The sequence below is a fragment of the Alexandromys fortis genome, unplaced genomic scaffold, assembly GCF_014885135.2.
Source record: "Alexandromys fortis isolate MF-2015 unplaced genomic scaffold, M_Fortis_MF-2015_v1.1 scaffold_58, whole genome shotgun sequence".
Taxonomy (NCBI): Eukaryota; Metazoa; Chordata; class Mammalia; order Rodentia; family Cricetidae; genus Alexandromys; species Alexandromys fortis.
Genome location: NW_026067940.1, coordinates 3959477 through 3983168, shown reverse-complemented (window position 1 = coordinate 3983168; position 23692 = coordinate 3959477). Strand labels below are relative to the sequence as shown.

The 23692-nt window shown below is 40.7% G+C and overlaps 1 protein-coding gene across 6 annotated transcripts in view; it reads right to left on the bottom strand.

Annotated features, from left to right (window-relative positions):
• Positions 1 to 23692, bottom strand: part of Ppp1r12b (protein phosphatase 1 regulatory subunit 12B) — a 207720-nt gene that overhangs the window by 85520 nt on the left and 98508 nt on the right. For all 6 annotated transcript variants that reach the window (XM_050147573.1, XM_050147574.1, XM_050147580.1 and 3 more), the window contains 4 exons: positions 8628 to 8718; positions 3473 to 3655; positions 1397 to 1586; positions 1203 to 1315 (listed from right to left, as the gene is read on the bottom strand). In XM_050147573.1, coding sequence (XP_050003530.1) covers positions 1203 to 1315; positions 1397 to 1586; positions 3473 to 3655; positions 8628 to 8718 — 577 coding nt within the window. The remainder of the gene's footprint in view (positions 1 to 1202; positions 1316 to 1396; positions 1587 to 3472; positions 3656 to 8627; positions 8719 to 23692) is intronic.

Here is a 23692-nt window from a genome sequence, read left to right as displayed (position 1 = left end):
CTATTTGATCCTTTACCCTACAGAAAGGTAAAACTGACTCATTTTAAACCTGTGTCAATTTACAGATTTTAAGCCCTTTGAAATTCTTTTTTAAAACTTTTTTTTAAAAAGAAAAAGAAAATATTTATTCACTTTACACATACGAGTGTTTTGTCTAAATGCAAGTGAGTATACCGTGTGAAGTGCTGTGAGACAATGGTTTGTAGCCTGTCAATTGTATTTTAATAAAACACTGATTGGTCAGTAGCCAGGCAGGTAGTATAGGTGGGGCAACCAGACAGGAAGAAGAGGTGGGAAATGAGAACAGGAGAATTCTGAGAAGAGGAAAGCTTGGTCGGCAGTCCTGGCCCAGCCACAGAAGAAGCAAGATGTGACTGCTTCGCTGAATAAGGTACCGAGCCACATGGCTAGCAACAAGAATAATGGGCTAATATAAGAGTTAATAAGAAACCTGAGCCTATGAGCCAATCAGTTTATAACTAATGTAGACCTCTGTGTGATTTCTTTGGGACTTGATTGTGGGAACCGGGCAGGGCAGAAACCCTGACAACATGTGTCAATTTACAGATTTTAAGCTCTTTGAAATTCTTTTTAAAACATTTTTTTAAGAAAGAAAAAGAAAATATTTATTCCCTTTACACGTATGAGTGTTTTGCCTAAATGCAAGTATGTGCACTGAGTGTGCCTGTTGGGTCCCTGGAACTGGGGTTATGGATGGCCGTGAGCCACCATGTGGGTACTGAAAACTGGGCCTTGTTCTTCTGAAAAAAAAATGAATGGTCTTAACCATGATCAATTTCTCCAGTCTCTTCCTTCAAAATTCTTATCACCCTACAATAGTTAAACCTTGGTTTATAGGTAGTATTAAGATACTGTCAACTTTATGACTTTCAAGGACTCCTAGAAACAACTGCTAAAATTTGCCGAATTTATATACTTGCTTACACCGTAGCTGAAAATCTCCAGCTTTCAAAATTCTTTATCAGTTACAGAGTATCTTTGTATTCAGTACTGCTCTAGGCACTTAGCAGAAACATACCAAATGAGTCCCATACCCGTGGAGTCTTCCCTTTTTCTTAGTAAAGTTCTTTGTCATATCTATGACAATCATGGCACTTCTTGGGGCTCTTTCTTTTGACCTCAACAAGGAGGCTGGCAGTCACAGGTGATATGGTATGCCCTACTCAGACGAAGGTACTTACGTCCTTTGTCCAGAAGTTAATGCCTGTGCCTCTTCGCCGGTCCTTAGGTCGCCTCCTCTCTCGGATAGACAGCCTGTTAGAGGACTCATCATCCAAATCAGCTCCTTCTTTCTCTGCCCAAAGATAACACAGAATGTGGACCTTAAAAACCTGGGCCATGCACACTGGACAGTGGCTTCTGAAGCTACACATACCATTCTTGTCCATTTCCTTTGCAGCTGTGGCGTTTGTGGTGGTTTCTGAATTCTCAGAATCAGGGTCTGAAGCTCTACCTGTCCGTAGTAGATGAGAACCAGTGTAGAGTAAGGTTCTTGATGCAGAAGGAGACACAGGCGTTGTGGGTTTGTCTGGTTGAGTTGAACACCTTAGGCGATGATAGATAGGCTAGAAATAATCCACAGGATGAGATTTTGGTGGTCAAGTTCACCAAAGGATCAAGACAGTAGGCTTCTTCAAAATGGGCCTTTCAATATGAAGAGGACTTAGTAACAACTGATGTTCAATCAGCATCTATCAGCTGGAGTCCTACTCTGAGGATACCATTATGACCACAGCAGTTGAGACAAACCTAAAGTGACCAAAGGGCACTAAATAGCTCATTGTTAATGAAAATTCTTTTGACCTTGAAAATGGGGAAAGCACTGCTGTTTTTAAGATGGGGTGCTCAATGACAGAGTACACAGGAAATAAAAAGCTAGGAGTGTGAAGAAACAAGAGTGGCAATGACCTGCGGACAGAGAGCAAATGTGGCCATTCCCGCACTGTCTGGGCACTCCACCAACATGGTACATGACTCACTGAAGAACTCATTTCATGTTCTGGGCATCAAAGCCAGGCCCGGCACACACTAGGCAAGGCTGTACCACAAATGACTTTACCACTTTCCTAAAGCTTTTTTAAATTTCTATTTCCCCTCCGAATTTTTCTGAGACTTAAAACAGAACAATTAGCCTTAGCTCAATTAACTGAGGATTCTTCGAGAGACAAATAAAAATTTGTATCTTAAACTAAGTTGTATCTATAAATTAAGTTCACAATGTAGAAGTTGCATACTTTTAATTTATGAGCCATAACGACAGAAACAATGAAGTAAGCAAGTTTTGGGTCCAGACAGAACTTGGCTTAAAGTCTACTTCTGCAGGTAGTAGCTGTGTGATCTTAAATAAGTTAACTTCTCTGAGCCTCAGCACCCTCGTAAGTAAAACAGGGATAAACTATCCTTAGAAAGTATGCCGAGGGTTTAGATAATGTGTTAGGGATCTGAACACTATCTAGGAACCAGTACTCAGCAATAACCTTTTTTGTTTTTGTTTTTCAAGACAGGGTTTCTCTATGTAGTCTTAGGTGTCCTGGGGCGCACTCTATAGACCAGGCTGACCTCGAATTCACAGAGATCCACCTGACTCTGCCTCCCAAGTGCTGAGACTAAAGGCGTGCATCACTACTGTCCAGCTAGTAAATAACTTAACAAAACAAACAAGATGCACAATAGTATCCGTTTACAGAACTCAGCACTCCAAAGTGCCAACAAGTGAGAGATTCCTTGCTCTCATACCTACAGTATCCATATTTATCAGTTCACATTGGGACACTTTTGAGAGAGAAGGAGTGGTTATGATAATTATAGAGACAAGAGTTACAACTGAAATCAGGAGTATGCTTGCCCTAAGTGTACCCTTGATCCTCTCCGTGAATACCCCTTCCACTAGAGACATATGCCCACACAGACCATGATACCTAGGAGTGCTTTGCAGGACTTTGGGAACAATACATCTGTGTTAAACAAGCTGGAAGGTCAGACTGCCTATTTTCAAATTCTCACTGGCCTACCTTTCCATGTGTAGAGTATAAGGTAAGTTACTCAGCCTGTGAGACTCAACTTCCTCATCTATAAAACAGGAATAACAATACTGATCTCAGAAGGGTATCCTGAGAATTAAATCAATTAATATATTTGAAATTCTTATAACAATGTCTGCCATAAAAACAGATCTTATTTGCATCTTATTATACTATATGCACTCCTATAGAATAGAAAGACATTCACTCAAAAGCATTAGTTAACTCTCAGAGGAGAAAAAAATCACTTAAAGAACCGAAATCCTTCAGATCTTTTCAGCCACATAGGTCTACACCGAAGACAGCTATAAACAAGTGCCTTTTAGGAATGGTTTACTAAAGCAAGGCAGACCAGCACTCAGACTACCATTGAGGAAGTACACTAGATTACCCTGCTTATGGTGCACAGCATGCCAGCAAGAGGAGCTCACCTCTTCCTCTACACTCCTGTCCCCTTCCTTTGTTGGGGCAGCTGATGGCTCCTGCTTCTTGGTGTTCCCATCAAGACCACCAGGGTCTTCAAGCTTTTCACCAGGCTGTTCCTGAGCTTGCCTCTCTGCCCTTGACCTGCTGAAAGTCTTCTCTGCTTCTTGAAGATCTGTTAGGGTAACACCCTGGGAAAATATCAAATGGTGAAGATAGTTTCACACTAACACGGTATTCTTGAGCAGAGAAACTGTCCCCAAAACAACCAAATGAAGTTCCCAAGAGGCAACAGAAGGCCATTTCTAACAACACATGCTTAAAATAAGCGCCACGCTGTGCAGAGAACTCAGACCTAAATCTACGTATACTTGGAATTAATACTTTTGCTTTACCAACTTGGTCTTCAAAAAAATAGGTCAACGGTGGAATCTGCTGTTATAGATATATTTGGTCTATAGCAAATTGTTCTCAATTATTTGTGTACACTTTACCCTCTCCCAAGATCAAATGGTTACCTTCTAATTCCCTGAACAGTAAATACTTGAAAAATCAAATTTGTAAAACCTGGTTCAAAAACATAAAAATTCAAAGTTAGGCTAAAACAACAAAACTTCCTGAAACACTATATTATCTTTCCCTCTAACATCATTTCCTGAGTAACTTTAGGAATCACACAGAGATGTGCTAACAATTAATGTTTCCCCTGAGATCACTGGAGCAGCAGGACAAAGGCAAAGCAATTAAATGATAGAGACTTGGAGTAGGACAGCACTGAGAAGAGACTGAGATTATTCCAACTGAGCAGTGACATTCTCAGAGCCTCAGAGCAGGCAGCCATTGAGTACTAAATCCATAACATTCTTTTCATTTTATAAAATTATGTGTAAACACATGTTCTTGCATATACAGACAAGCATAATTTTTGTGGAGGCCAGATGGTATCAGATCCCCTGAAGTTGGAGTTATAGACGGCTGTGAGTCACCTGACAACATGGGGTCAGAAAGCACCCTTCACTGCACGACTGTCTCTCCAGTCTCAAAAAAATTTTAACTATTCATTGTTTTATTCATTCTTTTAAATTACTGATGTCTTCAAGCAGTTAAACTACAGAGGCAAGTCAAGTGATTCAAGAAGCTTTCTTTGAAGATTTATTTGTTATAGGTACGTGTGTGAGTCTGCCTGAATTGATGGGCACCATATGCATACAAAAGGCTGCAGAGGCCAGAATAGGGCATTGGATCCCCTGGAACTGGGTTACAGGTAGTTGTAAGCCACTATATAAACACTAGGAACTGACCCTAGGTCCTCTGCAAGAGCAGGAAGTGCTCTTATTTGCTGAACTAGCAAACCAGCACCATTTCAAGAAGCTTTCAATCTAGCATAAATTACATAAAAAAGATCACATGATCTTATGCACATGTTAAGATGAAGCGTTGGGGCATGGGAAGATAGCCCAGTGCATAAATGACTGAGAGGACCAGAATCTGGGTTCCCAAAACCCACATAAAACCCAGCTTTGGGAAGAAGGAAAGGAGGGCCTGGAGAGCCCCCAGAAGTTTGTTAAGCTAGTTTTCCTGGTATGCTCAGTGATGAACAGAGACCCTGCCTCAAACAAGAAGGCAATGACTAACATGTGAAGTTGTCCCCTGACCTCCATAAGTGCTGCTCTGGAAGGCAGGGAGGGGTAAAGGGCCTAGCTAGTCAGAGCCTGTCCGCAGACTTAGAGATAGGAGAGCCTGGGGATGATCAGTGGCTCTCCGCACTGTAGCAAAGGTGACGGGAGTGGGAGCAGAATGAGGTCAGTGAAAAAGAGGGAAGGTAAGAGGCTGGATCATTTGTAATATTAAGGAGCTGCATGCTTACTTTATGAATATCTTTTCTTTGGGCAACCCAAGGTTCCTTTGGGAATCTAACAAAATATTTTCAAAAGTCATGTACTCATTTTGAGGAGGCTGACGTGGACCTTGGCTCTCTCTACTGAGTCTTTTCCTACAAGATTTCTATTTTAAAAACAGGGTTTTTATGCATGTAGCCCAGGCTGACCTCTAAATCACTATGTAGCTGAGGCTAGCTTTGAATTCCCGCTTCTACTACCTCTACCTTCCAAGTGTTAGGATTACAAGCATGGTTTCATTTAAAATACTTATATGTCTTTGGCTCTTCCTCTTTTAATTATGTGTCTTTCTTCAGCTACCTTTTTCTGTCTCTTCACAAGTAAATTTAAAACCATTTAAGAGTAGTCTATATTCCCCACCATTATTTCTCACTCATTGATATATTCAATTATATATTGATATGAATGCATATTCTGATTATTTATCTACCATACACTGAGGGAAATGACAGTAGAAATATAATCAGTGGGCTACTGAAATGGTCCAGTGAGTAAAGGTGCACGCCACCAAGCCTCAAGACATGAGAGGATGTGGGACCCACATGGTAGAAAGGGATAACTGACTCTCACAAGTTATTCTCTGACCTCCACACGTGTAGCATTCCACATAAAAAAAATTAAAATGTATCCAGACAGTGGTGCTGCATGCTTTTAATCCCAGCACTCGGGAGGCAGAGGCAGGCGGATCTCTGAGAGAACGAGGCCAGCCTGGTCTACAAGAGCTAGTTTCAGAACAGGCCTCAAAGCTACAGAGAAACCCTGTCTCAAAACACAAACAAACAACAACAACAACAAAATAAAATGTAAAAAGAAATTATCCTCATTCATCTGCTTCACATTCACTAGAGTGGTTACCATATTAAAAATTCCCAAATTATAAAACAAATATTGGGAGAGAGCTGGAGAAATGAGGATGCTTGTGGGTGCTGACAGGAGTGGAAAGGAGGGCAGCTATTATGAGAACAGTAAGCATCTCCTCAGTATTAAAAATAGGATTATCATACAAGCCATCCCATATTTCTATGCATATACCTCAAAGGACTGAAAGCAGGGTCTGGAGACGTGTGGACAGCCATTTGCACCGTGGTATTATTCCGGTAGTCATATGTCTACTAAAAGGTGGATGCTAAACAAATTGTGGCTTATAATAATACAGCCTTAAAAATAAAATGATGCTATATGGACAACATGAATGAAGCCTAGCATTATGTTACAAGAAAGTAAAACAAGTGAGACACGTAGTATATGATTTAATTTATGTGAGATTCACAAAGGAGTCAAATTCATAGAGACAGAAAACAGAATACTGCTTGCTTGCATAGGGTGATTGCTCAATGAATACAGAGTTTCAGTTTGGGAGGATGAAGAATGTTCTGGAGCTGTACGGTGGTGACAGGAATTAATAACACTGAACTATAAACATAAAAATGGAGAAATGGGTAAGTTTTCTAATGCATATTAATGAGAATAATAAATAGTCATGGGCTTCATGGAAGATGGATTCTATGGGAAGAATAGACACACACTCATCAAGCAAAAGTGAAGGCGTAATTCCTGAACCACTTTGGGAGGGCCGGGAAAGACAGAAGCAATCTGGTGCTGCTGTGCACAGTGTTCCCAGTCATCGGCTTTCCTTTGACTTCTGTACCATCTAATTACAGCTGTTGAGTGTCTCCTTTCTGCTACATGCTTATTTCTTGTTCATTTTGAATCCACTGCTGTTTTCTGGTTCTCTTCGCATTACTCTGCAAGTTCCTTTTTATTCTGCTTCACAGGCTTTCTTGGCCTCCTCAATACCACACTCAAAGTCTTTCCTCCTCTCATGACCATTACAAACTGAGGCCATGCCCCTGATATTTTCAGGTGGGACTACTATGAACAGCTTCCAAACTCATCTTCAGGTTTCCTGGCTTGGCAAACATTCTCTACCTACCACTTCTGTCTCTGCAAGAAAGTGTGAGGTACATCAGATTCTACCTTAAATTGCTTACACACAGCTCCCATAAAAGACCTTTTTGTAACTGAAATATAACTCATATCATAGAATTCTTCTTTTCAATGTATGTGAGCAAGCTTATGATTTCTAGAATACACTGAGTTTTTCAACTATTACTGTTATCTATTTTCAGGACAGTTTCATCGCCGCCCAAAGAAGCCATGCCCACTAACAAGGCTCTAAAGAAACCACGCCCACTAACAAGGCTCTAAAGAAACCACGCCCACTAACAAGGCTCTAAAGAAACCACGCCCACTAACAAGGCTCTAAAGAAACCACGCCCACTAACAAGGCTCTAAAGAAACCACACCCACTAACAAGGCTCTAAAGAAGCCACGCCCACTAACAAGGCTCTTTCCATTTTTCTTCCCTGCTGCCCAAGCATTAATTAATCCTACCCCACATCTCTCTGGCTGAGCCATTTTGGATATACTACACAAGGAACTCATCTAACAAATGGGCTCTTTGTGCCTGGATTGCTTCACTTTGATGCTTTCTCCAAGTTCACGAATGTTGTAATTGTAACTACTTTAATTTTTTTATTTGTGGGTATGTCTGTGGGTTTGTGTATGCGTATGTAGGTGCTCAAGGAAGGCCAGACAAGGCTGCTAGGTCACCTGGAGCTGGGGGTACAGGCAGCTGTGAGCCACCTGGTGGGAGTGATGTGGACTAAACTCTGATCCTTTGCAAGAGTCACAAGTGCTAACTGCTGAAGCATCTTTCCAGCCCCTGGAACCTCACTTTTTAATTCCAAATAATACGTCACTGTATGGACATGGTATATTTTGTTCATTCATTGGTTAATGAACATATACTTATATGTTCTTATATGTCCTGTTTATTGTGGAGTACATTACTGGCTTAGTTCTATTTTTTGGCTAGTTTGATTAATTCTCTTATATAATTCTCTATAAAAGTTTTTATGTGAGGATGTTTTCATGTATTTATCTAAGAGTATAGACTGTGTACTGAATCAAATGGAAACTCTATGTTTAACATTTTTCAAACCGCTATCCATTTCCTTAGAGATTCTCCATGTGTAGAGGACTACAAGGCTTCTTACAGTTCCTAAGCAAAGCTGGGGGGAACGGAGGTGAGAGTGGGTAGAGACAGTTATAAATCTGCTTCTATACAGTACAGCCTTAGACAGCTGACAGTTACAATGAAGTGGCTGGAACATAAGCATTCATTTTCATATTTTCAACACATACTTCCACTGGAAAGGCAGAAAGACAAAAGAACACTAGGGTGTGGGGAAGTCACGCTTACCTGAGTAGACCTGCGTGTCTGCCGAGCTTGTCTGGAGCGTGCTTTCCGTAAAGACTCTGCTTCCTCATCCCGGACAGGAGTCAGATAAGACCTAGGGAGGAGAAAACAGCAGGTAACACCTTTGCTGTGTGCACCGCAGGAATGAAGACACTCCACATGCTGAAAACAAATGTCATTAAAGGTCAAAAGGGGAAGAATGCTATATGCCATCAGTAAATGTTCTTACAGCATTCAAAGTATGTGTAAATGTATCACCACTCATACAGAAGTATGCCATCTGTAAAGAGAGAACTGAATTTTATTTCTTCTTTTCTTAACTTTACAATTTTTGTTTTCTTTTCTTACCTTACTGTTCTGACCAGGAACTGTAGGCCATGCTAAAGAGAGGTGGGGATAGTAAGTTCCTGCTCTCAGTACTTTACCACTAAAAGGAATGTTGGCTGTAAAATTTCTTTAGACACCACTCATCAAATTAAAATAAAGCTTTCTGTTCTTATAGAAATCAGGTTAAGGTTTCGCATGCACTTCACATGTTCACATACATGGAGATTAAAGGTTGATGTCAAGTGTCTTCATCATTCTGTGTGTGTGTGTATGTATGTATGTGTGTGTGCAAGTGAATGCTAATGTTCAGAAGTGCACATCTCATTGTGCACACATACCACAGCATATGTATAGAGGTTAGAGGACAACTTTGAACATCATTCCGTACCTTTACCTTATTTGAGACAGGTTTGCCTTACCACTGCATATGACAGGCTATTGGTCCAGAATCTTCTCCTGTCTCCACCTCATATCTCCCCCCCAGAACCACCTGGATTGCAGATGAGCTACTACATATCTGGCTTTTCATGTGGGTTCTGGGGGTTTGAGAAGCATAGATACTCACACCTGTGTGGTAAACACTTTTACTCATGGAGGTATCTCCTTAGCTAATCTGTATTACCTTTTGAGATAAAGTCTGACTGAAACTGGAGCTTCCTGGTTTGGCTAGACTGGCTGACCAGTAAGATCTGGCAAACCTCCTTTCCTTCCCTGCATCCACAGTGATGAGATTACAGTTGTGTGCCAATACAGCTTTTTATGTAAGTGCTGGGGACCTTAACTTAGGCCCTCAAGCTTGTAGAGCAAAATCACATTGATTTTTATTTAAAACTCTTAAAGGTTTTGTGCTTATATTTTACTTTTGCTTTTGTGCCTGTGCATACATGCTAGTCAAGTACTCTATCACTGAGCCACACAGTCAGCTCAAGATATAAATGTGCGGACATGTGTGCACTTCCAGGTGGGTGGGAAAGCTGGAAGTCAGTGACAAGTGGCTTTCTTCATCACCCTCCACTTTCTTTTGCTTGAGACAGGTTCTGCACTGAACCTGAAGCTCACAGGTTCAGCTAGACTAGGCTAGCCAGCCCCGGGGAGCTGTCCATCTCTCCCTCCCCAGTGCTAGACTCCTGTCTTGCTGCTGTACTCAGTCTTCGTACTGGTGGTCCAAAACCAAGACCCTATGCTTACATGGCAAACATTTTACCAGCTCAGCCACTCCCCAGCCCCGAAATGTACTACTGCTACTATTTAAGTAATACTTTAAAATTTATTACTACTATTTACTTAGCTGGGCAGTGGTGACACACACCTTTAATCCCAGCACTTGAGAGGCAGGCAGATCTCTGTGAGTTCAAGTCTCGTCTACAGAGCAAGTTCCAGGTCAGCCTGGACTGTTACAGAAACCCTGTCTCAAACACACACACACCAAGATTTCTACATTCACAGTCATAAAAGGAATGTGACTTTTGATTTTTCTCTTCTCGAGGTATAGTGGCCAGCTTTGTGAGTTAAGGGTATGTGTGTTGGAAGTATTCTCTCCTGGCCTATTTTCTGTAATGGTAATATGTATGATTTTGGTTACATAATTTAAAAAGTTCACCAATAAAATTTACCTGAGCTAGTGTTCTTTGGAGTAAACTCTTAAATAAAATATTCAAATTCTGTAATAGTTAGACTTATTTATATATATTTTTAAAACAAATATATTCTGTTTTTCAGGGAATTCTCTCTTTTTTAATTTGGTAGCAGACAATTTTTCATAAAATCCTTATAATAAAGCCTAATTTCTATAGCATTTATTTTCCTTTTCACTTTCTTTCCTTTTGTTTTTTGAGACACGGTGTCTTTGTGTAGCCCTGGCTGTCCTGGAACTTACACTGTAGACCAGGTGTCCCTGAATTCAGAGACCCGCCTGCCTGTGCCTCCAGTGCTGGGATTAAAGGTGTGCGATTAAAGGTGTGCACCGCCACTGCTCATCTTAGTAGCGATTTTTAGCAGGCCAGAGTTGGTTAAATACACAGATTCAGAACTCGTGATTCAGATGTTGAGTATACAAAGTTTCCCATATTCTATGGGTCTCTTTCTTTAGTTCCTCCAATGGGACTTTGTATAATAATGGAAATGTTCAATATTCAGTCTAATACAGAAGCCAGTAGTCATTATGTAGCTACTATTTTAAACGTAGCTGGTGTAAGGGAGGACATCACTTTGAACTTTGTCACTAGACTTAAATAGTCACACAGGAGCACTGACTATGACACTCAGAAGCACAGCTCTGGAGTCCTGAGCATATACTGAAAAGGCATATTCTCAGCTCTCTCCTTAAATGTGTATAACACACGCCTAACAGAATTCATAAAGACAGAGTGTTTGAGAGCAATTGATTACATTTTTTTCTCCAAGTTCTCATTTTTCTTCTGTGCTTCCCATTGGCAATATTACTATAACCTTATGCTTTTATATGTAGTAATTTTTAGTTTTATGAGCTAGTTCCAGAGCTCCCACATTCAGGGTATTCATGGGCACAGCAAACAGAAAGATGTTCACAGATCAGAGTACCTCAGAGCGACTTTTTTTCTAATTTCAGTATTTATTCTCTGCTGTGTCCATATGCCTTTACCCATTCCACCCGGCTTTCCCTTTGCCCCCCTCGACACAGAGAACACCAAGAAAACAGAGTGTTACCTCCTTGTGCAGGTCTGCATAGCAGAATGAAGGTCAAGGCATGCATGGAGATGAGCAGCAAGAAAGGCAGTGGCTTCTGGGAAGCACTGCAGGCTCAGCACTCGTCTCCCTTGGAAACTAGAGACAGCCTCCACTGCCACTGCTACCCAGCTAGCCAGAGGCAGAGCTTGCAATTTGCTAAGAAGCTGCTACTGGGAAGGAGGAAAAGGAAAAGGGAGGAGGGTAAAATCTTGGGGCTCAGCAAGCCAATGCTGCTAATAGTTCCCAAAATACCACTCCATTATATGCATATTTTATATACTGTACCAAATCAATCAATACTTCTTGTCATTTGACAGAGGAGGAAGGAAGAGAATTCTTTCTTATTTGAAAGAAGACAGTGCAGAGAGGTGCAGCATTCCCATTCTGGATGCTATTTCATCTGCCCTTGGGCTACCCTAGCTGCAGCATCCACCCAAGTGAGCTGTAAATATTGCCTCACTGGAGGCTTGAGCCCAGCCAGCTGGCACATACCAAGAGAGGAAAAGAGACAGATAAAAAGAATACATGACAGGAATGCAAAGACAAACACTTCTCAGGTGAGAATCTACGTGAGATCAGAAAGATTTCCACATCTAAGTCTGCTTTCTGCTGTTGGGATAAACACTGGCCAAAAGCAACTTTGGGGAGGAAGAGGTTTATTTAGCTCACAGGCTACAGTCTACTATCTAGGGAAGCCAGGGAAGGAACCCTAAAGCAGGAACTACAGCAGAGGCTGCAGAGGAATGGTGCTTTACTGGCTTGCTCCCAGGCCTTCATTCATCTGCCTTTCTTATACAACCCAGAACCACCTGCCCTGGGGTGGCATTGTCTTCAGTGGGACAGGCCCTCATCAATCAGAAAAATGTTCCACACACATGTCTACAGGCCTATCTGATGGGAGCAATTCCTCAGTTGAGGCTCCCTTTTCCCAGTCTAGGTTTGTGTCAACTGGACAAATAACTGACCAGCACACTAGCATATGCTATATATTAAGGTATGATCTGATCTCACAGGTTAGAATACCTGCATTCTAAGGATTATGTGCCATTGTGGACTCGAATTCAACACTGATATCAGAGCTGAAGTTCAAGAAAGGAACCCACACTATCACTCCAGTAACCAAAAAGAGAAAAGAAAGACAGATACAGAGAGAAGAAAGGAGGGGGACATTTCCAAATCTTCTAGACCGGTGGGTGCTATCAGTGAGAATTTTGCATGTCCCATTCCATGGGAAAGGCAGAATTATCTGGCCCTAAATGTCAACACTATAGACTCCAGCCCTTGAATAAAGCACATCCTAGGAGTAAATGGCCAGAAAATTAATTTTGTGTCCCCCTACAGTGTTCAGGCAGTCACAGATGAACCCACTGCTGCCACACTGCACTACAGACATGGAGCAGACACAACAAAGCCTTAAATGTTTATTACCTGGCCATTCACAGAGAAACTCTGCAGATACCTAATTCTAGCCTCCAAGTTCTACAGCACTAACCTAAGCTCAGAGAATCCTTTTTGCTGTACACAGTCAACATGACTATTGTTTGTGACCTACCTTCAGTTAGTAGTGTATAATCTTGAGTTCTCCTTCTTCTGAACATTTGCTCAATAAGAAACATGCCAGTGTTCAGAGCCAAAGCCACTTTCACAAATGCCAGTGCTTTACTTATGTAGGTCACTTTACAATTAGTTCACTGGTCACAGCAGGTGACAGTGATGCCAAGAATGACAGATTCATGTGCCAACAAGGCCAGGGCATGCTGCTCTACTGCACACCTACAGGCTATACCATCGAGACCTGACCAACTGTCTCCAACACTTATCACTGAATGCAGAATAGAGCAGAGTATCATCACCGTTTGACTGTTAAGAAAGCCAACATATAGTATATATACAGAAATAAATCAAATCTTTTCTTTCTTATTTTTTTCTTTTTCTTTATTACATAGGGTTTCTCTGTGTAATACCTCTGGCTGCCCTGGAATTCACTTTGTAGACCAGGCTTGGTCTCAAACTCACAGAGATCCCCCTGCCTCTGCCTCCCAAGTGCTGGGATTAAAGGCGTGTGCCAATACTGCCTGGCAACTCAAAAGGAAGATGGCAAATAAATTATGGAGTATTTATATGATAAAATTTACATAACTATTACAAGATAAACTAAAAAGATTACTGATAAATAAGAGAAAACAGCTGAACTTAATCAACTAAAACAACAAAATAATGTCAAATCACCAAAATACATATTCAAGAAAATTAAAGAAACAGAAATCCAGAAAAGTCTGTGAACAAAAGACAAAATGTTTCACTAGTAGCTAGAAAATGTCAGCTTAAAACAGAGAGAAAGTATTTATCTTTCTTTAATGGGCAAAAAATGAAAAACCTAACAGAATGTTTCAAATATAACCCAGTTATAAACAAGAGAGAAATATGCACATACCATTTGGACTCCCAATTCCCATTTAGGAAGAACTACCTGTGAGAAACTCTTGCATATTTATACAAGGGAATATGGATAAGAGTACACACAACAGTGTTATCATTAGTATTATGAGATAAAGAGAGAAAGCACTTCAATGTCCATTAGCATAGAAAACAATGGATCATAGTATAATCGTGTAATGAACTAAAACAAACATTTAAAGTGGAAAACGGCCTACAATTCACAATCCCAGAGAACTTAAACAACAATGAGGACCCTAAGAGAGCCATACATAGATCTAATCTACATAGGAAGTAGAAAAAGACAAGATCTCCTGAGTAAACTGGGAGCATGGGGACCTTGGGAAAGGGTTGAAGGGGAGAGGAGAGGAAGGGAGGGGAGCGGAGAAAAATGTATAGTTCAATAAAATCAACTAAAAAATAAATTTTAAAAAGTGTAAAAAGACAACATTGTGAGAAAATAGAAGGTTTCAGAATGTCAGGAAACATATGTAAAATATAAAAGCATGTAAAAAGCATTGTGTGTGTATGTAAAGAGATGAGTAATAACAATAGTCAAAACAAGCTTGAGAATCACAAATATCAAATTCAGAAATGGGCTACTTCTACAGTGGGAGTCAAGGAAAAGCAGGAAAGAGAGAGACTCACAAGTACTTAACACATTCTTAATGTTTTATTTTAAAAGAACTGAGGCAAATCTAGCAGGATACTGGGATATCTTGTCAGAGGATAGATAGGTTACACACTTAAAATGTTTAATAATCTTTAAAAGAAAAAAAACATACATAACATGACTTAAATAAAATATGTATAGATGTTAACAATAGTCTTGCCGGTGGTGAGAATATCAATTGTTTTGTTAAAATATGGTCATTGTGGGATAATAGTTAAAAAGTTTTAGATTTTACAAAAACAATCAAGCCAGATGTAGTGTCTCACACCTATAATCTCAGCACTGGGGCACAAGAGAGGCAAAAGTCTTGTCACAAGTTCAAAACTACCCTGCACTAAAATAAGATTGTCTTTAAAAAAAAGAAAGAAAGAACTGACCTTTAATCTACAAAGGAGCATTTTAAGTAGTAAAATACACACTGAACTAACTAACTAACTAACTAAATAAATAAATAAATAAATAAACAGAGGGCACGACTGCTCCTAAGAGTTTGAAGTTTTTATTACAGATAGAAGAGAGAGCACAGGGAAAGGCAGAGGCATCCGGCAGAGTCCACAGTGAACATGACGGGGCAGACTGGATGGGCTGTGTGAGGGGAAGGAGAGAACAGATCCAGGAGCCAAGCACCTGCAGTGCAGGAACCAACAGTGGCAACCAAGAGGTCAAAATGGCTGAGTTATATAGGGAAAACAGTTGGGGGAAGGACTGCCCAGCCCAGTCCCTGTGAGGGATGCCAGCCAGAAGGACTCTGTAATAGGCAGAGGCCGAGGTAGACTGGCAGCCAGAGTCCACTCTGACATATTAATTAATAGGTACCTCAATTAGCCAGACCTGTCCCAAGTTTGAGGTCTACCATATACAACAGGGTTTGTGTTTTACATCTAAAGCTTTATGGACTATACTTGGTAATCACATGGAAAGCACAGGTGCCCTCCAACACATGCCTAATGCCACTGTCCCCCACTGTAGATTTCAACGGTGAGCTTAAGTCTGGTGAACAGAGATCCTGTGCTCCATCCATCCAATGCTAACTACCCCTCTGAAGTCCTAAGAGTGAGGCATTATTCTCTGTCACTACAACATTAGCAGACAGCACTGTGCCTACTCTGTGATGAGTACTCCCAACAATTTGTGAGAGGAATTAAGGCTCTGCATGAAACATGGGATCTGGGTTAGTGCAGTTAAGTGCCTTACTATGCATAATTTCCTTTTCATTTGGTAATTTACGACTTCTTAGTTTAGCTGGTGGTGTGTGGTTCGTCCATTCTTTCTGACATTTCCCCCATCTTACCTTTTGTTTTACTTACCCTGGACACTATATATAAAAATGAAGAAGGCCTGATCTTGAGCAGGATCTTAGGAGAGATGATGTAGACAGTGATAATTAGAATTTAAGAGCAAAAATGGCAAAGATTCTTCTGGAGAGAAAACCTGATGTTCTTTGAGGGGCTAAGGGATGAAACACCACAGGAGAGCAATGATCAGAACCTAAGGAGTAAGAGGCTTCCTTTAAAAAGAGGGGGGCATTTTGTGGGGCACAGTCTCTGATTTGAAGGAGGACTTGGCCATATCTGCAGAACACAAACTTGGAGAGAGAGGAGAAGGAAGGGGTCAAGAAAGCCATAGGTCCAATGACTCACAGGCCTGCGTTGTTAACAGGGAGCACTACAGATGGCAGAGAGGGCAGAATGGAAGGAATGTTGGCTTTGGCTGTATAGGCCTCACACTCAGGGCCTTGTACATGCCAAGCAGGTACTCCACCACTAGGCAACACCCCAGACAGAATGAAAAAGAGAGGACTTGCTCACAGGGTAAAGTGAGCTAAGAAGGAAAAGGCTTCTGGCAAGTGTTTGCTTTGGTCCTCTGTCAGCAAACTCTTCTAGTTTGATCTCTGAATTTCTCAATTTGGTAGTACATATGCAGGATAACATTTAAAAAAAAATGAGACTTTCTCTGTTTTAAAGGCCAGAGGAATATATGGTTTAGTCTGGTTTGCTGCTACCCTTTCTCTCAAGGGGACCTGAGAACCCTAAGAGAAATGCCCGTAGTGATACTTGAAACAGGTGAAGAAATAAGGGGGGCAGGCAGAGGGGAAGGAAAACAAGGGCGGGTCGGGCAAGCAAGCCAAGCACTTCCCTTTGCTTTACGTGTGTTGTGAAGAGCACTAAGAGACCCTGGAGAGAACTCTGACAGCTGAGGCCACTGGTAAAGAATGGCAAAGAGAGCCAGGAAAGAATGGTATGAGGCCATGACAACTTTTAAAAACAGCAGTGAACTTTATAAAGTGCTTCTGAGAGTTCAAAGTAAAAGATGAGACGACCATGGAATCAAATCATTGAGGGCATGGCCTTTGCCAGAGCAATGTCACTCGACTGGCAGGTGGAGCAGAATTTCTATTTTAGTAGGCTGAAGAGTGAGCAAGATGCTCGGAAGTGGATAAAGTGAAATTAGATGGCTTTTCCAAGACCAACAAGCAGCTAAAAACGGTGAGATTGGTAACGTCAGAGTGCAGTGTGGGACCAGAGGTGAGTCCTAAGATGAGAAAGAAGTGTGCCTCCAAGGTCAAAGCACGCCTGTGCAGAGTATTCTGTCAGAGAGCTAACTTGTGGTTTTGCTTCCCATAATTTATGAATTATGTGTGACAAGAGTTGTTTTAAACACCATTGGCTTCATTATAATGAATTTGGTTCCTGAAGGATCCCTGAGGCATCACTACATGTTATTTACATGTCAGTGCTCCAGAACTCTGCCAAAGATAAAATTCTTATAGGCATCCTCACCTAAAACTGACTGTGCAAGGCAACTTCTCCTTTGATTCGCAGACGCCCTTCATTTCCCACCAGATTTGAAAGAAGATAGAAAGTTTCCATTTGCCATGTTTTCAGAAGTGACAGCTCCCCTAATACTCATTTCCTTGAAGTATTATGGTCCCTTTAAAGACACCAAGAGAACTGATCATCATGCTTCTTGTATTACAAGCTCATGGTATAGAATGGTCCAGCCATGCTTAAGTTCTAGATGCCTTTGTGTGATGCTGCTAAGTCAAAGAATGACAGTGGAGTCCTAAATGTGTGATTTTAAATCCTTGCTTTTTCATACTTATTTTGAAAACTCTTTAATCTATCTGAACTTTAACTCTAACATATACTATGGGAGAAAAGAGGGTCTGGGCATATAATAAACTTTCAAAATCATTAACTTTTAAGTCTACTTAATCCTTTCATATATTTAAAAACTGATTCAAACTCTACCTCCATGAAGCCCATTCTAGCTATATTATCCTTCATCATTCACCTTGTTTTTATCTGAAATCCTGATATTTGCTAGAACACAATGTTGAACCAAAGGAGATAATGAGTATATTAGAGACCCCAATACTGAGAGTACAATGTATGGAATATCCCTTTCCTACTATACCTAATCAACACCACACACATAGATGTTCATTAGACATCTATGATAACTTAGAATCCCATATTTTTGACATTTAATACTATTATATATTCCCCAACTTCGTAAGTTAGCCAGTGGAGAAACCCAGACTAAAGAGGTCACATAGCCTGCCTGTGAAGGCATCAACTGCTTTGTATAAAGGTAAAGCAGGCTTCTTGCTTACAATTCAGGGAGCGTTTTACCCTGTACCTGTTGCTGTCCTCTGAAGAAGTACCAGAAAATTCACAATGGGCTTTCATGTGGTAGGAGCTACTTGCATTTTCTATATTAGAACACTTAAAATAGAATATGGAAGGGCTGGAGAGATGGCTCAGAGGTTAAGAGCATTGCCTGCTCTTCCAAAGGTCCTGAGTTCCATTCCCAGTAACCACATGGTGGCTCACAACATCTATAATGGGGTCTGGTGCCCTCTTCTGGCCTGTAGGCATACACAGACAGAATATTGTATACATAATAAATAAATATTTTTTTTTTAAAAAAAAAGAATATGGAAGATGTGCTCATTTGAAAATTAACCCAAGGCAGGGCTGGAGAGTTGGCTCAGCAGTTAAGAGCACTGACTGCTCTTCCCGAGGACCCAGGTTCAATTCCCAACACCCACATGGCAGCTCACAACTGTCTGAAAATCCAGTTCCAGGGGATCTGACACCTTCACACCAATACACATAAAGTTAAATAAACCATAAAAAAGAAAAAAGAAATTTAACTCAAACATAGACTAGAATATTCGAGGTCATACATACAGCCATGTAGATCGACTAACATTCCTCTGCTGCCACCTTAAGGGCAGGAAAGATTACTACAATTTTATTTAAAAAAAAAAAAACAAACATTGATCTAACATCTATGTATTAGGCTCTGTGATATAAAGAAAATGCTATAAAAAGCAATAGTTCACAATGCAGTGACAGAAGGCAACAGCACACCATTTAGTTGGTCAAATCAGTCCTAAGAACTGTGACAGAAAAGATCACTGCGGAGAGAACTCTGGCTTCAGCCTGGAGCTAGGGAGCAAAGAAGTCAGCAGCAGATTTAAAAGGAAGATGCTCTCGCTGGCACAGGAAAAGGCTTTCTGAACAGAACACTGCTAGAACAGGCACTATGATCAACAGTTAACACATGGGACTTCACGAAACTGATAGCAAAGGACACGTCATTTGGACAGCCTATAGAACGGGAAGAAATTTTCACCAACTATACAACTGAGAGAGGACTAATATCCAAAATGCGTAAAGAACTCAAGAAACTACATATCAATGAAACAAATAACACAATATAAACAGAGAATTCTCAATAGAGGAAACTCAAATGACTGAGAAACACTTAAAGAAATGTTCAACATCCCAAGCCTTATATTATATGCACGGTATCTGATATATGACCCCTGTGAAAGGGTCACTTGACCCCCCCCCCCAAGGGTTTGTGACCCATAGGTTGAGAACTACTGAGTCAGAGGAACCCGAGGATCTCATTGGGAAAGGAAACCAAGATAGTTATGGATGGATGGTGGGCCAGAATGGGATGATCAAGTAGGGAGGGGGAGGGAGATGGGGTCTGTGGGAGGAAACACAGGAAGAGATGTCTAAAATTAAGGGCCATTTGAGGGATAGTATGAAAACCTAATACAATAGAAACTCCCTAAAATATATACATATATTAAGGTGATCTAAATGAAACCATCAAATAATGGGGAAAGAGAGCCAGTTGGCCATCTCTTGTCACCAAATGAAGCTTCCAGTACTGGAACTGGGTTACATCTAATTGAGTTGTTGATCAATGGGGCCCATGGGAATCTCCAAACAACCCAGGCTGTAGCCAAGATAAGCACAACTCATTGAAGACAGAGATGTCAAGCTGGTGTCTACAGTGGAGCCTTTTCTTCTGTTTCAGCATCTTTGGTACAGGAACATATTCTGCACACGCTCAAAAGAGAAGCTTAAACACCAAGCCAGCCCCAAACCATTATCTACAATGGTATACTTCCCAAAAAATGAGCTAGGGCAATGATGGCACAAAGCTTATGGGAGAAACCAATCAATAACTGATTTGACTAAGGCCCACTCTACAAAATAGAACCTATACCCAACACTGCTTGGTATCATCAAGAACTTGAGACTAGAAAGCCCAGGAATCTATGTAAAACCAAATAATAATGGTCTACTAAAGAGAGAAAAGTAGTGATAAAATGACTCCTCATGATATTCTGCTATATTCATAGATCACTGCCTTGTTCAGCCATCATCAAGGAAGTTTCTTGCTGCAGCAGATGGGAACAAATATAGAGACCCACAGCCAGACACTGTGCAGAAAGTGAGACACCTTAGAACATTCAAGTCCTAAATGAGATCTCGCCATCAAATCCCCTCCCTTCAGAGCTCAGGGAACCCTGAAAGAAGAGGAGGTGGAAAGACAGTAAGAGCCAGAGGGGATGGAGGACACCAGGAGAACAAGGCTATCTACATCAACTGAGCAGAACTCATATGAGCTCACAGAAACTGAAGCAGCAAGCACAGGGCCTACACGGGTCTGCACCAGGTTCTCTGCATATGAATTCTAGCTTTCAGTTTAGTGTTCTTATGGGGCTCCTGAGTGTGTGAATGAGTGGATCTCAGCCTTCTCTTGGACTCTTTTTATTTTGGTGGTTTGTTTTGTTCAACTTCAATATGATAGTTTTTGTTTTCTCTTATTTTATTTTTTAAGAATGAATGAATGAAACCCTAGCCACTAGGGTAAAGGTCAACAATTGAACTGTCACTTACACCTGCTGGGAGAGGAAAAACCAGTTTTCTCCAATAGAGTGACAGTGGGTATATCAATCACTTTAGGGTAGGGCTCATATTCAGGAGTATTTGACTAACATAAAATAAACTCTACATTTTTGTGTGTAACTTTGGTTACAGTTTATTATGTTTTAATTATTTTTGTGTTTGGTTTTGTTGTGGTATTGGGTTATGGTTTAGAAAGAACTTAAAAGTTGGGCGGGCTGGGAGGGGAAAGGATCTGAAAGGACTTGGGAGAGGGGAAGAATACAGACAAAATATATTTAAATTTAAAAACTATTTTCTTTTGTTAACTTTCTTTTTATTTATTCTCTGTATCTTTCACATCATGCATCTCAATCCCATTCATTTTCCCATCCCTTCATATCCACCCTCTTCCTTGCAACCTCCTCCCCAACAGAAAAAAAACTTAAGAAAAAAAAAAAGGAAAAATCTCAGTGTGGAAGCAGTAGTGTGACACACTGGTAGAGGGGAAAAAGTCAAGGCACAACACCTCGGCCACTAACTACATGCAGGTCTGAGAAAAGAACGACTTCATCAGAAGGAGATTAACCATACAAACATGGCTGATGCAAGCTCTGAGTGGCAGGTATTAGGTGGCTGCTCCCCCATCTGCAGTGACTGAGGAATTGGGATACTGTCACAAGAGCTTCTGCTGTGCTGGGGAATAGAGTCTTGTTTTTTAAACAAGTGTGTACTCAAAAGGAAGAGAAGGAGGAGGAATTTTTTAAGTCTCTACTCTTGATGCATTATGTGATGTGTTAAGGTACTGCATGAAATATATCCTTGTATCTGGAAAAGTGCAATTTTATTATGAAAGCAGTGCTTAACAACAGAAATGGCAAAAGATAATAGACATTTTAATTTAAGACCCAAGTCTCATCATATTAATTCTTAGCAGACAGGATCCAGGTCTTCCTTCCCAGAACTGTTCACTGGAGCTAAACAACAGTAATGTTTTTAAATAGCTTTACAGGGTCAGGATTCATTTGTACATGAAGTATACTGTTCAACTGTTTTCAGTACATTCACTTATGCAGACATTCCTATAACCAATCTCAAAGCATGTTCATCTTCCTCACAAACAAAAACAGAGTGTTCCTGAAGTAAGGATGTACCCTAAAAGAGTCAATCACTAGTTTATTGCCTCCAACTATCCAAGTGCTGAGTTTCTAGGATTCTCTCCTCAAGAAAGAAAAAGCACATAAAGGGTCCTATGCAAGGCTGTCACTTACTATGCTACCATGGTAAAAAAATTTCCTCTAGTATCTAGAAATACACCATGGCAATGTATGACCCTGTAAAATGGCCATTGCTTGTTTGCTGTACTCCATTTTACTGTACCTGTAGATAATACATTTACAAATGGAATGTTTGCAGCAACCTTGCTTCTTGTACATCTAATGATGCAATTTTCCACCCATATGAGCTTACTTTACGTTTTGCTTATTGTTTTGTTCTTTAAGATTTATTTCTTTATTTTATATATATGAGTGCTCTATGTATACTTTTATGCCAGAATAGAGCATCAGATCCCACTAGAGATGATTGTGAGCCACCGTGTGGTTACTGGGAATTGAACTCAAAACCTCTGGAAGAGCAGTCAGTGCTCTCAATCACTGAGCCATCTCTCCAGCCCTCTTCACATCTGTTTTATGTTTTGACCATTCTCATCTTACTTCAAACTTTGTCATTATTACATATGTCCTAAAAATCTGTGATCAGTAATACCTGGTGTTACTACTGTAACTGTTTTTGAGCGTCATGAACCATATCCATATAAGACAGTGAAGTTAATCAATAAATGCTGTGTATGCTTTGATTGTTCTGCCAATTGTCATTCTCTGTTTCTTCATCTTCTCATGTGTCCATATTCTCTGAGATACAAGAATACTGAAACTAGTAACTCTAGAGGTTTCTAAGTGTTCGAGTGAAAGGAGTTACAAATCTTTCATTTCGAATCAAAAGATAGAAGTAACTGTTTAGTGAGGAAATCATATCAATAGCAAAGAAAACCCACTAGGTCTCATGCTAGTGTGTGAATGAAAATACATAACAAAATAAAGTGCTATTCCAACATACACACGGAATGGTAGGAAAGTGAAACAGGCTTGTTAATATGGAGGAAGTATCTAGACAGAAGATAAAACCTGTCACAGCATTCCCTAACCAAAGCTTAAGTCAAGGCAAGGGCCTAGCTCTCTCAGCTCCTGAGGCTGAGGTGAGGGAGCTACAGAAGCAGTGTCTGAGGCCAGCAGGGGCTGAGGAATGACTCAGGAAAGAAGCCATCTCTGTAACATAGGAGTGAAGGTGAGGCAGCAAGAGCTGAAGTAGAAGCTGAGTCCCCAATGAAAGAGGCTGCACCAAGCAAGACTGCCAATGGATGCAAAAAAAGCCTTTACTAACAAAGTGTCTTCTGGGAACTCAAGAGGAAAAGGCAACATCTGCCTCCAAACAATAAACTCTCAAGTCAGAGGCTACTGCAAGTGGTGACTTCAAGTTGAAGCCAATGCTCACTTACTATTATGAACTTCTTAGGGTACCTAAGAATTACATAAAGTCTACTTGCCTGTGCCTTCTAAATGGAACAACAAAGCCTAGATGACATCACATCTATTTATAACATGGTTACAGAAATGTTTCAAGCCTGCTGATGAGAACGACTGTTCGGAAGCGGGGGGGGGGGGGGGGGG